Source organism: Oncorhynchus nerka, linkage group LG14 (assembly GCF_034236695.1).
Source record: "Oncorhynchus nerka isolate Pitt River linkage group LG14, Oner_Uvic_2.0, whole genome shotgun sequence".
In the NCBI taxonomy this organism is placed as follows: domain Eukaryota; kingdom Metazoa; phylum Chordata; class Actinopteri; order Salmoniformes; family Salmonidae; genus Oncorhynchus; species Oncorhynchus nerka.
In genome coordinates, this window is record NC_088409.1 from 89084863 (window position 1) to 89101047 (window position 16185).

The following is a 16185-nucleotide window of genomic DNA, read 5'->3' on the forward strand; positions in this document are numbered from 1 at the left end:
TGACTTTTACTTTTCTATACTTGACTGCTTAAGATTGATCAATGTGTGTGCGCATAACTTCTAAACTCAGCAAAAAAAGAAATATCCTCTCACTGTCAACTGCATTTATTTTAAACAACTTAACATGTGCAAATATTTGTATGGACATAAGATTCAACAAGCTGAGACATGAACTGAACAAGTTCCAGGACTTCAGATACTGTACATGGGAGACCCTGCTAATGGTGTGTGTTCTTATAAAGATGGACGTTTCTGTGATAAAGGGGGACTATAACATTCTCTCCTCCAGAATACACATACAGGTACACACATGCATTTCTAAACACTTACTCTCTCTCTATATATATATATAACTCAACACATCTATCATCACTGTTTCATTTGAAATAGCACAACACTTCATCCATAAGAGTGAGGACAGCAGATGGTGATTTGTGACCCCTCTCCCCCCTCTCTCTGTTGTTGGCAGATCGCTATGTGATCCTCGGGGGGCCACCGGAATGCTTGGGTGTTTGGGGGGTCGACCCGGTAACGGGGTGCACGAGAGTGTGAGGAGCGTTGAGAAACTGCTCAGCAAAGGTGTGTGTGTGTGGGGAGATCAGATTAACACACACCACTATGTACTGAGATGAGTCTTTATGACTATAGCTGCATCATAAAAACAGAAAACCGTAGATACTAATTTGCATGCAAAACTCTACGGATGACTTTTCCCATATTGTAGCAGTCTGGAGGAGTTCCAGAATGTTCTATCAATCCTGTTTCCTCATATTATGTTTGTCATTGAGACGTGGTGTATACTGTATTTTAGAGGTTCAATGCATTTGGCCCAGAATGTGTTTTCTCTGGCAGAAAAAACAAGTGAAGTACTTTCTGTCTGTTTGTGTATTTGGACCATTGTATTTGCCAGTTGTGACACAGGACTTTGGACTGCTGGAAAATGATGTGTGTGTGTGCGCTGCAGGTATGTACACATTGAGGATAAACTGCACCCCCTCTCTCCACCCCTTGATGTATGACATCACCAAACAGGTCAATTTGAATCAACTGTCTATCAACTGTCCATTTCAGGATTACACTGTGTGACGCCTTGTTTTCCAGGGACTTTTCTAGACTTTTTCAATGGTATTCAAATGGGAAAAACGTAACGCAATGGTTTTCAGCACTGAAACACAATAAAAGGCATCTGGCAGAAGTAAATTCAAACACAAATGTAATTTTATATATCACCATGTTTTCACGAATTTCATGATATAATCGTGAAGTCCATTTAAAAGATTAGAGGTAAAAGAGAAGATGTGGTTACTTTCACAGGGTACAGACCAATGTAGTGCCAGACTAACACCAATACACTTTGTCTAAATAGATTGAATGGAGCTATGGTCACACTGGACATCACAATGGGTATTGCTGCCACCTACAGGCTCAGAGGGGTCATAGCAAGTCTCTAACGACAATAGACGACCTCACACCTGCAGATGCATGCCAAGTACAGAAAACATTAGTTTGTTCCGCTCTCCATCTCTCTCTGTGTCCAGTCCAGAGGAGGGAGAGGTGTCTCTGTAGGAGAGTTGGCACAAGCAGAACAACTGGACAGATGACTGCGATACATCCAAGTCAGACCCATCACCAACCACCATATACTTATGATCACTCTGATCACATATGCACTTTTATTGACTGAATGATTGATTTTATTTACATTTTAGTTATTTAGCAGACACTTTTGTCCAGAGCGACGTATGTCTCCCTCTGTAGGACCAGATAACTGGGTTCAGGCTGGGACTTTGAGGTGTATTTAATCCCGACTCGGCATCGCAGCAGGCAGGGCCAGACACACCAAGAACAGGGTGGGAGAGACATTGTTCTGGGGGCGGATGGGGAACCTGGAGACAGGAGAACATTGCTGATGTCCTGTTGATAGAACACAACAGTCCACCACCAGTATAGGGGGCCATTATTGGGCATTTGATGTAGAAATAAACATTCATGTTTTTTCAAACCTCTGTGTGTGTGTGTGTGTGTGTGTAATTCTACTTTGTAGAAGACAGCGCGGTACAGCAGCTACCCAGTGTATCACAGTGTGTATGAGACCTTTGAGTTGGTGGAGGTTCTACGACCCTTCCTTCCAGAAGCTCAGAGCTGTAGCTGGATGCCTCACCTTCCTATTGGCTGATTCCCAGCTCCTCAGCCTGGATGCTAGTCAATATGCTGGGTCGCTGACAAAGTGCTCCCACAACATCGCTCTGCTGGGACAGAAACACTGTGAAACATACAGGGTCTCATTTGGTAAGAGAAAACAACACACACAGACATTTACATACATTTAACATTACATTTAAGTCATACATACAGACACTCATTCTGAATGCCTCATCAGGTACAGTACTCTCATTCTACAGGTGAGACCCAGGTACAGTACTCTCATTCTACAGGTGAGACCCAGGTACAGTACTCTCATTCTACAGGTGAGACCCAGGTACAGTACTCTCATTCTACAGGTGAGACCCAGGTACAGTACCCTCATTCTACAGGTGAGACCCAGGTACAGTACTCTCATTCTACAGGTTAGACCCAGGTACAGTACTCTCATTCTACAGGTGAGACCCAGGTACAGTACTCTCATTCTACAGGTGAGACCCAGGTACAGTACTCTCATTCTACAGGTGAGACCCAGGTACAGTACTCTCATTCTACAGGTGAGACCCAGGTACAGTACTCTCATTCTACAGGTGAGACCCAGGTACAGTACTCTCATTCTACAGGTGAGACCCAGGTACAGTACTCTCATTCTACAGGTGAGACCCAGGTACAGTACTCTCATTCTACAGGTGAGACCCAGGTACAGTACTCTCATTCTACAGGTGAGACCCAGGTACAGTACTCTCATTCTACAGGTGAGACCCAGGTACAGTACTCTCATTCTACAGGTGAGACCCAGGTACAGTACTCTCATTCTACAGGTGAGACCCAGGTAGAGTACACTCTCATTCTACAGGTGAGACCCAGGTACAGTACTCTCATTCTACAGGTGAGACCCAGGTACAGTACTCTCATTCTACAGGTGAGACCCAGGTACAGTACTCTCATTCTACAGGTGAGACCCAGGTACAGTACTCTCATTCTACAGGTGAGACCCAGGTACAGTACTCTCATTCTACAGGTGAGACCCAGGTACAGTACTCTCATTCTACAGTACTCTCATTCTACAGGTGAGACCCAGGTAGAGTACACTCTCATTCTACAGGTGAGACCCAGGTACAGTACTCTCATTCTACAGGTGAGACCCAGGTACAGTACTCTCATTCTACAGGTGAGACCCAGGTACAGTACATTCATTCTACAGGTGAGACCCAGGTACAGTACTCTCATTCTACAGGTGAGACCCAGGTACAGTACTCTCATTCTACAGGTGAGACCCAGGTACAGTACTCTCATTCTACAGGTGAGACCCAGGTACAGTACTCTCATTCTACAGGTGAGACCCAGGTACAGTACTCTCATTCTACAGGTGAGACCCAGGTACAGTACTCTCATTCTACAGGTGAGACCCAGGTACAGTACACTCTCATTCTACAGGTGAGACCCAGGTACAGTACATTCATTCTACAGGTGAGACCCAGGTACAGTACTCTCATTCTACAGGTGAGACCCAGGTACAGTACTCTCATTCTACAGGTGAGACCCAGGTACAGTACTCTCATTCTACAGGTGAGACCCAGGTACAGTACACTCTCATTCTACAGGTGAGACCCAGGTACAGTACTCTCATTCTACAGGTGAGACCCAGGTACAGTACTCTCATTCTACAGGTGAGACCCAGGTACAGTACTCTCATTCTACAGGTGAGACCCAGGTACAGTACTCTCATTCTACAGGTGAGACCCAGGTACAGTACTCTCATTCTACAGGTGAGACCCAGGTACAGTACTCTCATTCTACAGGTGAGACCCAGGTACAGTACTCTCATTCTACAGGTGAGACCCAGGTACAGTACACTCTCATTCTACAGGTGAGACCCTGGTACAGTACTCTCATTCTACAGGTGAGACCCAGGTAGAGTACACTCTCATTCTACAGGTGAGACCCTGGTACAGTACACTCATTCTACAGGTGAGACCCAGGTACAGTACACTCTCATTCTACAGGTGAGACCCAGGTACAGTACACTCTCATTCTACAGGTGAGACCCAGGCACAGTACACTCTCATTCTACAGGTGAGACCCAAGTACAGTACTCTCATTCTACAGGTGAGACCCAGGTACAGTACTATCATTCTACAGGTGAGACCCAGGTACAGTACTCTCATTCTACAGGTGAGACCCAGGTACAGTACTCTCATTCTACAGGTGAGACCCAGGTACAGTACTCTCATTCTACAGGTGAGACCCAGGTACAGTACTCTCATTCTACAGGTGAGACCCAGGTACAGTACTCTCATTCTACAGGTGAGACCCAGGTACAGTACACTCATTCTACAGGTGAGACCCTGGTACAGTACACTCATTCTACAGGTGAGACCCTGGTACAGTACTCTCATTCTACAGGTGAGACCCTGGTACAGTACACTCATTCTACAGGTGAGACCCAGGTACAGTACTCTCATTCTACAGGTGAGACCCAGGTACAGTACACTCATTCTACAGGTGAGACCCTGGTACAGTACACTCATTCTACAGGTGAGACCCTGGTACAGTACTCTCATTCTACAGGTGAGACCCAGGTACAGCACTCTCATTCTACAGGTGAGGCCCAGGTACAGTACACTCTCATTCTACAGGTGACACCCAGGTAGAGTACACTCTCATTCTACAGGTGAGACCCTGGTACAGTACTCTCATTCTACAGGTGAGACCCAGGTACAGCACTCTCATTCTACAGGTGAGGCCCAGGTACAGTACACTCTCATTCTACAGGTGAGACCCAAGTAGAGTACACTCTCATTCTACAGGTGAGACCCAGGTAGAGTACACTCTCATTCTACAGGTGAGACCCAGGTAGAGTACACTCATTCTACAGGTGAGACCCAGGTACAGTACTCTCATTCTACAGGTGAGACCCTGGTACAGTACTCTCATTCTACAGGTGAGACCCTGGTAGAGTACACTCTCATTCTACAGGTGAGACCCTGGTACAGTACACTCATTCTACAGGTGAGACCCAGGTACAGTACTCTCATTCTACAGGTGAGACCCAGGTACAGTACTCTCATTCTACAGGTGAGACCCAGGTACAGTACACTCTGATTCTACAGGTGAGACCCAGGTACAGTACTCTCATTCTACAGGTGAGACCCAGGTACAGTACTCTCTCATTCTACAGGTGAGACCCAGGTACAGTACACTCTCATTCTACAGGTGAGACCCAGGTACAGTACACTCTCATTCTACAGGTGAGACCCAGGCACAGTACTCTCATTCTACAGGTGAGACCCAGGTACAGTACTCTCATTCTACAGGTGAGACCCAGGTACAGTACTCTCATTCTACAGGTGAGACCCAGGTACAGTACACTCATTCTACAGGTGAGACCCAGGTACAGTACTCTCATTCTACATGTGAGACCCAGGTACAGTACACTCTCATTCTACAGGTGAGACCCAGGTACAGTACTCTCATTCTACAGGTGAGACCCAGGTACAGTACTCTCATTCTACAGGTGAGACTCAGGTACAGTACACTCATTCTACAGGTGAGACCCTGGTACAGTACACTCATTCTACAGGTGAGACCCTGGTACAGTACTCTCATTCTACAGGTGAGACCCAGGTACAGCACTCTCATTCTACAGGTGAGGCCCAGGTACAGTACACTCTCATTCTACAGGTGACGCCCAGGTAGAGTACACTCTCATTCTACAGGTGACGCCCAGGTACAGTACACTCTCATTCTACAGGTGATGCCCAGGTACAGTACACTCTCATTCTACAGGTGAGACCCAGGTACAGTACTCTCATTCTACAGGTGAGACCCAGGTACAGTACACTCATTCTACAGGTGAGACCCAGGTACAGTACTCTCATTCTACAGGTGAGGCCCTTGTACAGTACTCTCATTCTACAGGTGAGGCCCAGGTACAGTACTCTCATTCTACAGGTGAGGCCCAGGTACAGTACTCTCATTCTACAGGTGAGGCCCAGGTACAGTACACTCTCATTCTACAGGTGAGATCCAGGTCCAGTACACTCTCATTCTACAGGTGAGACCCAGGTACAGTACACTCTCATTCTACAGGTGAGACCCAGGTACAGTACACTCTCATTCTACAGGTGAGACCCAGGTACAGTACTCTCATTCTACAGGTGAGATCCAGGTACAGTACTCTCATTCTACAGGTGAGACCCAGGTACAGTACACTCATTCTACAGGTGAGACCCTGGTACAGTACACTCATTCTACAGGTGAGACCCTGGTACAGTACTCTCATTCTACAGGTGAGACCCAGGTACAGTACTCTCATTCTACAGGTGAGACCCAGGTAGAGTACACTCATTCTACAGGTGAGACCCAGGTACAGTACACTCATTCTACAGGTGAGACCCTGGTACAGTACTCTCATTCTACAGGTGAGACCCAGGTAGAGTACACTCTCATTCTACAGGTGAGACCCTGGTACAGTACACTCATTCTACAGGTGAGACCCTGGTACAGTACACTCATTCTACAGGTGAGACCCAGGTACAGTACTCTCATTCTACAGGTGAGACCCAGGTACAGTACACTCTCATTCTACAGGTGAGACCCAGGTACAGTACACTCTCATTCTACAGGTGAGACCCAGGTACAGTACTCTCATTCTACAGGTGAGACCCAGGTACAGTACTCTCATTCTACAGGTGAGACCCAGGTACAGTACTCTCATTCTACAGGTGAGACCCAGGTACAGTACACTCTCATTCTACAGGTGAGACCCAGGTACAGTACTCTCATTCTACAGGTGAGACCCAGGTACAGTACTCTCATTCTACAGGTGAGACCCAGGTACAGTACTCTCATTCTACAGGTGAGACCCACATTCAGTGCTGTATAATACGTTTGATGTTATTGCCTCATATCTCCTCTTCCCTCTTTTCAGGCATGTGATCTTTACTCCCAGCAGTCATAACAAATACGCTGGTGAGTCCTTCCCTGGTATCTATGATGCGCTGTTCGACGTCGAGCATGCAGTCAATCCTAAACAGGCGTGGGAGGAAGTGAGGCGGTAGATCAGCGTCGCTGCCGCCATGGCACTCACACCCCCTGCCTAACACAATCACACCCCCTGCCTAACACAATCACACCCCCTGAGAAAGTTACACTCCCCCTGCCTAACACAATCACACCCCCTGAGAAAGTCACACCACCCCTGCCTAACACAATCACACCCCCTGAGAAAGTCACACTCCCCCTGCCTAACACAATCACACCCCCTGAGAAAGTCACACCACCCCTGCCTAACACAATCACACCACCTGAGAAAGTCACACCCCCTGCCTAACACAATCACACCCCCTGAGAAAGTCACACCACCCCTGCCTAACACAATCACACCTCCTGAGAAAGTCACACCACCCCTGCCTAACACAATCACACCACCTGAGAAAGTCACACCCCCTGCCTAACACAATCACACCTCCTGAGAAAGTCACACCACCCCTGCCTAACACAATCACACCTCCTGAGAAAGTCACACCACCCCTGCCTAACACAATCACACCTCCTGAGAAAGTCACACCCCCTGAGTCACACCACCCCTGCCTAACACAATCACACCCCGTGCCTAACACTCTGTGTAGTATCTGAGCCAGTCTGAAGCCACATCCTCTCCCACCCTGCCTTACACTCTGTAGTATCTGAGCCAGTCTGAAGCCACATCCTCTCCCACCCTGCCTTACACTCTGTAGTATCTGAGCCAGTCTGAAGCCACATCCTCTCCCACCCTGCCTTACACTCTGTAGTATCTGAGCCAGTCTGAAGCCACATCCTCTCCCACCCTGCCTTACACTCTGTAGTATCTGAGCCAGTCTGAAGCCACATCCTCTCCCACCGCTGAACGTACCATGTGCTTTTAGTAAAACAACTTTTAATAAAGTCATGGTTTGTGAGCGTTAACTCTCTGGTATGAAGATAGCCGACACTGTAATTACAATGTAGGTTCAGAGGTTTATTAAGTCTGTGGGAGAGCACATTGTTTTCATACAAGCCAAATAAAGCCAACTACAGCAAGTAAAGAGTGAAACTAAATCACAGATCTCAGAAGTGAGCAAAAACAATTCAAACCCAAAACATAGACTGTTAAAGTAAGAGAACTTCATTTGACAGGTTACATTTTCTGGAAGGCAACTAATATCAATAAATGGCACAAATATCCTCAAATGCAATTGACAAAGAACAGAAGGACTGTGTGTGTGGCATAAATGAAAAGGTATCAAACACATATGGAAACCACATCAGACTCTGTTCAATTCCTTCCAGTCATTCCAATGAGCCCGTCCTCCTCTGGTGTGTGTGTGTGAGAACAGTTTACATTCTGACTGGCTGTCCCCAATTGCTCCTTAGATACAGATCCTGATGAGGGATGCTAGGGTGATAGCTGCCTGCATCTCTTTTCAAGTGAGGAGGTAGTAGGAAGACCTGATGGTTTACTGTGTTTCAGTAGGAAGACCTGATGGTTACTGTGTTTCAGTAGGAAGACCTGATGGTTTACTGTGTTTCAGTAGGAAGACCTGATGGTTTACTGTGTTTCAGTAGGAAGACCTGATGGTTTACTGTGTTTCAGTAGGAAGACCTGATGGTTTACTGTGTTTCAGTAGGAAGACCTGATGGTTTACTGTGTTTCAGTATAAAGACCTGATGGTTTACTGTGTTTCAGTAGGAAGACCTGATGGTTTACTGTGTTTCAGTAGGAAGACCTGATGGTTACTGTGTTTCAGTAGGAAGACCTGATGGTTACTGTGTTTCAGTAGGAAGACCTGATGGTTTACTGTGTTTCAGTAGGAAGACCTGATGGTTTACTGTGTTTCAGTAGGAAGACCTGATGGTTTACTGTGTTTCAGTAGGAAGACCTGATGGTTACTGTGTTTCAGTAGGAAGACCTGATGGTTTACTGTGTTTCAGTAGGAAGACCTGATGGTTACTGTGTTTCAGTAGGAAGACCTGATGGTTATCGCCTTCAGACAGTGTTTCAGTGAAGTTTAGCCTCCGCATTCTGAGTAGCATGTCAGAAATAAATACTGCTCTCAGCCGATCTTCAACAGGTTCACTAAAACATATGGGAGGAGCATGTACCATGTGATTGATTTCCTTCTGTCTAGTTCTACGCCTTTCCAATCCCATTCCCCCCCTCAGTGGGCGTGTCTGTGGGAGAGGGCAGGTCCAGACGGGCCCAGGTGATTGGCTCCCCCTTCCCCATAGAGATCTCCATCTTGAAAGACATCATGTTCACCACACTGCTAGTCACATCGATCACCTAGGAGACATGAGAGGGAGATGAACTATGACTACCACAGAGATCCTATTAAAGGACTTAAGAGTTCTAATAGTTACTTTATATGATGATTTCTGCCTATCCACACTGTCACAATTAACAGCTCATTACCCTCATCACTCGTTACCACCATCTTCTTCGTCACTCACCCCCCATAAGTTGATCTTCTGCTCAAACTCCTTCTCTCCCTCAAAGACCACACGGATGATCACCTAGAACACAGATATACTAACCACTGACACAAAAGGCAAGCATTTTCAAATATCTATCTGTTAGCCTGTGTGTGGTGTGTACCGTGGTGCCGTTGGCCTCTGCATAGCTGAGCTCTGGTAGAGAGTTCTTGGCATAGATCGAGATGATGACCTGGCCGCCTGTCTGGTGCCAATCAAACCTACATGGTACCACCTTCATCCCCTGGAGGGGGCAGAGAGAAATACATAGGAGGAGGGGGGGGCATGCGCACTTCTGATTGTGTGAATCTGTCTGAGTCAGTGCCTGAGCTAAACTCTGAAGGGGTGCTGACCTTGTCTGGTTTCCTCCAGAGGTGACTTCCTGTGGTACAGCCCTCCTGGGCCAGGAAACAGTTAAAGTCAGAAGACTTCCTCCTACAGCAGCTCCAGAACTTCATCCTGACAGACAGGGGACAAGCCCAGAGCAGAGGCCAACAACAGTCATTGATCACACATCTATCCAGATATACTGTACAGGAGGAGGACATCAGAATCTCAAGTGTTTTTGGGTCTCACCCCTCGTGGAAGTTAGGGACTCCAGGGTGGTGTTTACACTTCTCCTCGTTACTCCCTGGACCAGAGAAAGACTGCAAGGGAGAGGAACCAGGACACACACCAACACAATACACTAAATCAAAACAGCTATTCATCTCATCACTCTCTGAGCCATGACTGGTAACTTCTACACACACTGAGAAATGGAGTAGTACTCTACCTTGGAGCAGCCTCCATTCTTACAGGACGTGCCAATCTTCACCTCCTCCTCCTCTTCCTCTATTGGGAGACAGTGACAGAGAGCCTGTGAGCCACCCACCTCTCAATCCTATCAGAGCCAGGTTAAAGGTCCATTATGACAGCAGCATACCTGTGTTGTGAGGCTGCCTGCTCTCTGCCAGCTGGACTTTCTCCAGAGCCTGTCTCAGAGAGGAGAACACCTTCTGCTGAAGTCTGACCAGGGGCTCATCACCACTGAAACACACACACGCATGATCACTAAGAATAAACACAAACTGTGTGTGTGTCACCTGAGTAACATGTTTTACCTGGGTCTGTGTATCAGCTCTAGTGGTTTAGGAGCCTGAATGATATAGGGGTCACCACGAGGCTTTAGCTCCTCCCCCTTCTCTCTCCTCCCCTCTGAGCTCGTCACCTCCGGCAGGATCGGCTCCACTGGCTTCTCTCTGTTATGGATACCTCTGCTGCAGCCCTGAGGAGAGAAACACACCCTTCAACTTTAGCATATCCACATTTAATACTGAACACTTCTGAGACTTTACAAAGGCCTCTTCTCAGAGCCGGGGGGGGGGTTAACTTACCTCTATGCTGAGGAAGTCTGAGAAGTCAGTGGTGCGTCTCGTGCAGCAGGACCAGCCCTACAGGACAGTCAGGTCAATATGGATTCATTACCCACACAGTCAATAGTCTATAAAAACATCTTTCTCCACCTCGTTTCCTCTCCTTCATCTGCTTTTATCACCTATGTTTTGTGTTCAGGTAAGTGGAGATGAATGAGAGGTGATTAGCAGAGGACACCACTGTACATTTACCAGATGCTTTTATCCAGAGCAACTTACAGGAGAAAGTGCCTTGCTCAAGGGCACGTGGACAGATGTCTCACCTAGTCGTCGCTGGGATTCGAACCAGCAGCCTTACCGTTATTGTCCCAAAAGTCTTACTCACATACTGTGTTTAGTGGTTCTGTCAGGGTAAGGTTGACCCTACCTTAAGAGCATCGTGAAAAACAGGCACGCCAGGGTGAAAGGTGCAGGTATCTATGGAGGAGAACATTCATTAATATGAAAAAATACGGACATAACTATCTAGCTTCATAAAACATATGAAAAATATATATTTCATTGTATCAACACTTTCCTTTCAGATCATACAAAAAAATGTCGTTGATCCGCCCTGGTTATATTTACGTCTCCAACGTGTTCCATGCGATTCCGTAACCGGAGTGGCGCACAAAAATCCACAAAGGCACACGTTTGCAGCTGTCACTTGCTAATAGTAAAGAACGTGTACAATATCTAACATTCAACTATTCCTAAACTGAGAATGCCGTGTGTAGACATTCATAGGTTGTTATACACAGCCAGTTAAATTCATTTTTTAGCTCCACTTACCACCAGCGTTGTCGTCTGGGTCAAATCGTTGTCCGCAACCTTTGTTGTAGCACATCAACGTCATGATGAACGAACTGAGATAACTCGTCGGGCTATTAAAATATACTATATTCAATTAGGATGTAAAGCAGCCAGATGTTTAATACAATATTTTTGATCTATATTATGCAGTTGATAAGCGTGCCTGGCCATGTGTTTCCTCCTGTACATTTGTCGCACACAGTTCCGGGAAATGCCGGTGGAGTTCGGGAACTTTCGTTAACCAGCCAGCCAGTGTTGTTTGCAGGCATGTACGAAGAGACGAAGCAAGATAAATAACTGCACTCAATCTGTCAATATCTTTCTTCTCCAGCAGGTGGTGTTTTTATCTCTCATCGAGCAAGGAGTTTTTGTATGGAGGTCAATAAGTGTCGAATTTGGTTAACAAACAATGTAATTGTTTATTTGATCGAATAGATGTTTTGTAATGATTAGGATGTTGAGAGGGAGACAGAGAGAGAGAAGGAAGAGAGGGAGACAGAGAGAGAGAAGGAAGAGAGGGAAGGAAGAGAGGGAGACAGAGAGAGAGAATCTCAGTTATTTAAATTACTTTTCAATTCCTTTATTTTAAGAAAAAAAAACAAGTAGTTAAATATGGGAACGTATTTGGAAATACATGTGGACATTTTTAGATAAAACTCAAATACACCCCCATGCATTTAACCCAGTTATTAAATACATATTTTAATAGTGGTGTAAAGTACTACTTAAGTATTTTTGGGGGGTATCTGTACTTTACTATTTATATTTTGGACAACTTTTCATTTTACTTCACTACATTCCTAAAGAAAATATGTACTTATTACATTTTTCCCTGACACCCAAAAGTACTCATTACATTTTGAATGCTTAGCAGGACAGGAAAATTGTCAAATTCCCACACTTATCAACATCCCTGGTCATCTCTACTGCCTCTGAGCTGGAGGACTCACTAAACAGAGAACATTCCTAATCATCTCTACTGCCTCTGAGCTGGAGGACTCACTAAACAGAGAACATTCCTGGTCATCTCTACTGCCGCTGAGCTGGAGGACTCACTAAACAGAGAACATTCCTGGTCATCTCTACTGCCTCTGAGCTGGAGGACTCACTAAACAGAGAACATTCCTGGTCATCTCTACTGCCTCTGAGCTGGAGGACTCACTAAACAGAGAACATTCCTAGTCATCTCTACTGCCTCTGAGCTGGAGGACTCACTAAACAGAGAACATTCCTGGTCATCTCTACTGCCGCTGAGCTGGAGGACTCACTAAACAGAGAACATTCCTAGTCATCTCTACTGCCGCTGAGCTGGAGGACTCACTAAACAGAGAACATTCCTAGTCATCTCTACTGCCGCTGAGCTGGAGGACTCACTAAACAGAGAACATTCCTAGTCATCTCTACTGCCGCTGAGCTGGAGGACTCACTAAACAGAGAACATTCCTGGTCATCTCTACTGCCGCTGAGCTGGAGGACTCACTAAACAGAGAACATCCCTGGTCATCTCTACTGCCTCTGAGCTGGAGGACTCACTAAACAGAGAACATTCCTGGTCATCTCTACTGCCTCTGAGCTGGAGGACTCACTAAACAGAGAACATTCCTAGTCATCTCTACTGCCTCTGAGCTGGAGGACTCACTAAACAGAGAACATTCCTGGTCATCTCTACTGCCTCTGAGCTGGAGGACTCACTAAACAGAGAACATTCCTGGTCATCTCTACTGCCGCTGAGCTGGAGGACTCACTAAACAGAGAACATTCCTGGTCATCTCTACTGCCGCTGAGCTGGAGGACTCACTAAACAGAGAACATTCCTGGTCATCTCTACTGCCTCTGATCTGGAGGACTCACTAAACAGAGAACATTCCTGGTCATCTCTACTGCCGCTGAGCTGGAGGACTCACTAAACAGAGAACATTCCTGGTCATCTCTACTGCCTCTGATCTGGAGGACTCACTAAACATTATTATTAGTTTGTAAATTAAGTGTGTTGGAGTGGGCCCCTGGCTTTAAAAAAAAACAAAAAATTGTGTTGTCTGGTTTGCTTAATATAAGGATTTTGAAATGATTTATACTTTTACAATTAATACTTAAGTATATTTTAGCAATTACATTTATTTTTGATACTTAAGTATATTTAAAACCAAATACTTTTAGACTTTTACTCAAGTTTCACTTTTACTTGAGTCATTTTATATTAAGATATCTTTACTTTTACTACAGTATGACTTGTGTAGTTTTTCCACTACTGTATTTGAAAGGATTTTCAATTTGGTTGACTATTATTATAACCATTCAAACACAAAGCAATTGTTTTGGGCTGTGTATTTTCAAATGGTGTGCAAATGGTGTGAGGAGGTAAGGCAATAAATAGGCCATAGTAGCGAAGTAATGACAAATTAGCAGAATTACACTGGAGTGATAGATGAGCAGATGATGAGGTGCAAGTAGAAATACTGGTGTGCAAAAGAGCAGAAAAGTAAATAAAAACAATATGGGGATGAGGTAGGTAGATTGGGTGGGCTATTTACAGATGGACTATGTACAGCTGCAGCGATTGTTTAGCTGCTCAGAAAGCTGATGTTTAAAGTTAGTGAGAGAAATATGTGTCCAGCTTCAGCGATTTTTGCAATTCGTTCCAGTCACTGGCAGCAGAGAACTGGAAGGAAAGGCGGCCAAAGGAGGTGTTGGCTTTGGGGATGACCAGTGAGATATACCTGCTGGAGCACGTGCTACGGGTGGGTGTTGTTATCATGACCAGTGAGCTGAGATAAGGCGGAGCTTTACCTAGCATAGACTTATAGATGACCCGGAGCCAGTGGGTTTGGCGACGAATATGTAGCGAGGTCCAGCCAACGAGAGCATACAGGTCGCAGTGGTGGGTGGTATAAGGGGCTTTGGTAACAAAACGGATGGCACTGGTTCTCCATGGACTTTACAGTGTCCCAAAACGTTTTGGAGTCAGAGCTACAGGGTGCAAATTTCTGTTTGAAAAAGCTAGCCTTTCCTGACTGACTGCGTGTATTGATTCCTCACTTCCCTGAACATTACATTTACATTTAAGTCATTTAGCAGACGCTCTTATCCAGAGCGACTTACAAATTGGTGCATTCACCTTATGACATCCAGTGGAGCAGCCACTTTACAATAGTGCATCTAAATATTTTAAGGGGGGGGGATTACTTTATCCTATCCTAGGTATTCCTTAAAGAGGTGGGGTTTCAGGTGTCTCCGGAAGGTGGTGATTGACTCCGCTGTCCTGGCGTCGTGAGGGAGTTTGTTCCACCATTGGGGGGCCAGAGCAGCGAACAGTTTTGACTGGCCTGAGCGGGAACTGTACTTCCTCAGTGGTAGGGAGGCGAGCAGGCCAGAGGTGGATGAACGCAGTGCCCTTGTTTGGGTGTAGGGCCTGATCAGAGCCTGGAGGTACTGAGGTGCCGTTCCCCTCACAGCTCCATAGGCAAGCACCATGGTCTTGTAGCGGATGCGAGCTTCAACTGGAAGCCAGTGGAGAGAGCGGAGGAGCGGGGTGACGTGAGAGAACTTGGGAAGGTTGAACACCAGACGGGCTGCGGCGTTCTGGATGAGTTGTAGGGGTTTAATGGCACAGGCAGGGAGCCCAGCCAACAGCGAGTTGCAGTAATCCAGACGGGAGATGACAAGTGCCTGGATTAGGACCTGCGCCGCTTCCTGTGTGAGGCAGGGTCGTACTCTGCGGATGTTGTAGAGCATGAACCTACAGGAACGGGCCACCGCCTTGATGTTAGTTGAGAACGACAGGGTGTTGTCCAGGATCACGCCAAGGTTCTTAGCGCTCTGGGAGGAGGACACAGTGGAGTTGTCAACCGTGATGGCGAGATCATGGAACGGGCAGTCCTTCCCGGGAGGAAGAGCAGCTCCGTCTTGCCGAGGTTCAGCTTGAGGTGGTGATCCGTCATCCACACTGATATGTCTGCCAGACATGCAGAGATGCGATTCGCCACCTGGTCATCAGAAGGGGGAAAGGAGAAGATTAATTGTGTGTCGTCTGCATAGCAATGATAGGAGAGACCATGTGAGGTTATGACAGAGCCAAGTGACTTGGTGTATAGCGAGAATAGGAGAGGGCCTAGAACAGAGCCCTGGGGGACACCAGTGGTGAGAGCACGTGGTGAGGAGACGGATTCTCGCCACGCCACCTGGTAGGAGCGACCTGTCAGGTAGGACGCAATCCAAGCGTGGGCCGCGCCGGAGATGCCCAACTTGGAAAGGGTGGAGAAGAGGATCTGATGGTTCACAGTATCGAAGGCAGCCGATAGGTCTAGAAGGATGAGAGCAGAGGAGAGAGAGTTAGCTTTAGCAG

At 46.4% G+C, this 16185-nt stretch overlaps 1 protein-coding gene across 3 annotated transcripts; it reads right to left on the reverse strand.

The window, feature by feature from the left end:
• Positions 1 to 89: 89 nt before the first annotated feature.
• Positions 90 to 12078, reverse strand: LOC115142223 (cysteine and histidine-rich domain-containing protein 1). 3 transcript variants are annotated; one of them, XR_010458552.1, is made up of 13 exons: positions 11823 to 12078; positions 11419 to 11468; positions 11013 to 11069; positions 10740 to 10903; positions 10562 to 10665; positions 10412 to 10470; positions 10213 to 10283; positions 9990 to 10095; positions 9761 to 9880; positions 9616 to 9678; positions 9268 to 9448; positions 2162 to 2263; positions 90 to 1886 (listed from the first exon to the last, which is right to left on the reverse strand). XR_010458552.1 is itself a non-coding variant. In XM_029681681.2 (11 exons), exons 1-11 carry the CDS (start codon positions 11884 to 11886, stop codon positions 9296 to 9298), a joined length of 1011 nt encoding a protein of 336 aa, XP_029537541.1. In that variant the 5' UTR covers positions 11887 to 12076; the 3' UTR covers positions 8123 to 9295. The 3 variants fall into 3 exon arrangements, 1 of the variants encoding a protein (XP_029537541.1); XR_010458551.1 differs by having other exon boundaries at positions 2162 to 2246; positions 11823 to 12077; XM_029681681.2 differs by lacking the exons at positions 90 to 1886; positions 2162 to 2263 and having other exon boundaries at positions 8123 to 9448; positions 11823 to 12076.
• Between the last annotated feature and the right edge of the window lie 4107 nt (positions 12079 to 16185).

What these genes read in the sequence shown, in the direction of transcription:
- LOC115142223 (XM_029681681.2), bottom strand. Translation starts at nt 11,886, where the DNA reads ATGACGTTGATGTGCTACAACAAAGGTTGCGGACAACGATTTGACCCA. An exon ending in CCCAGACGACAACGCTGGTG is followed by an intron (nt 11,469 to 11,822) that starts GTAAGTGGAGCT and finishes TCTCCTCCATAG; the next exon opens with ATACCTGCACCTTTCACCCT. An exon ending in TCTGGAGGAAACCAGACAAG is followed by an intron (nt 9,881 to 9,989) that starts GTCAGCACCCCT and finishes TGCCCCCTCCAG; the next exon opens with GGGATGAAGGTGGTACCATG.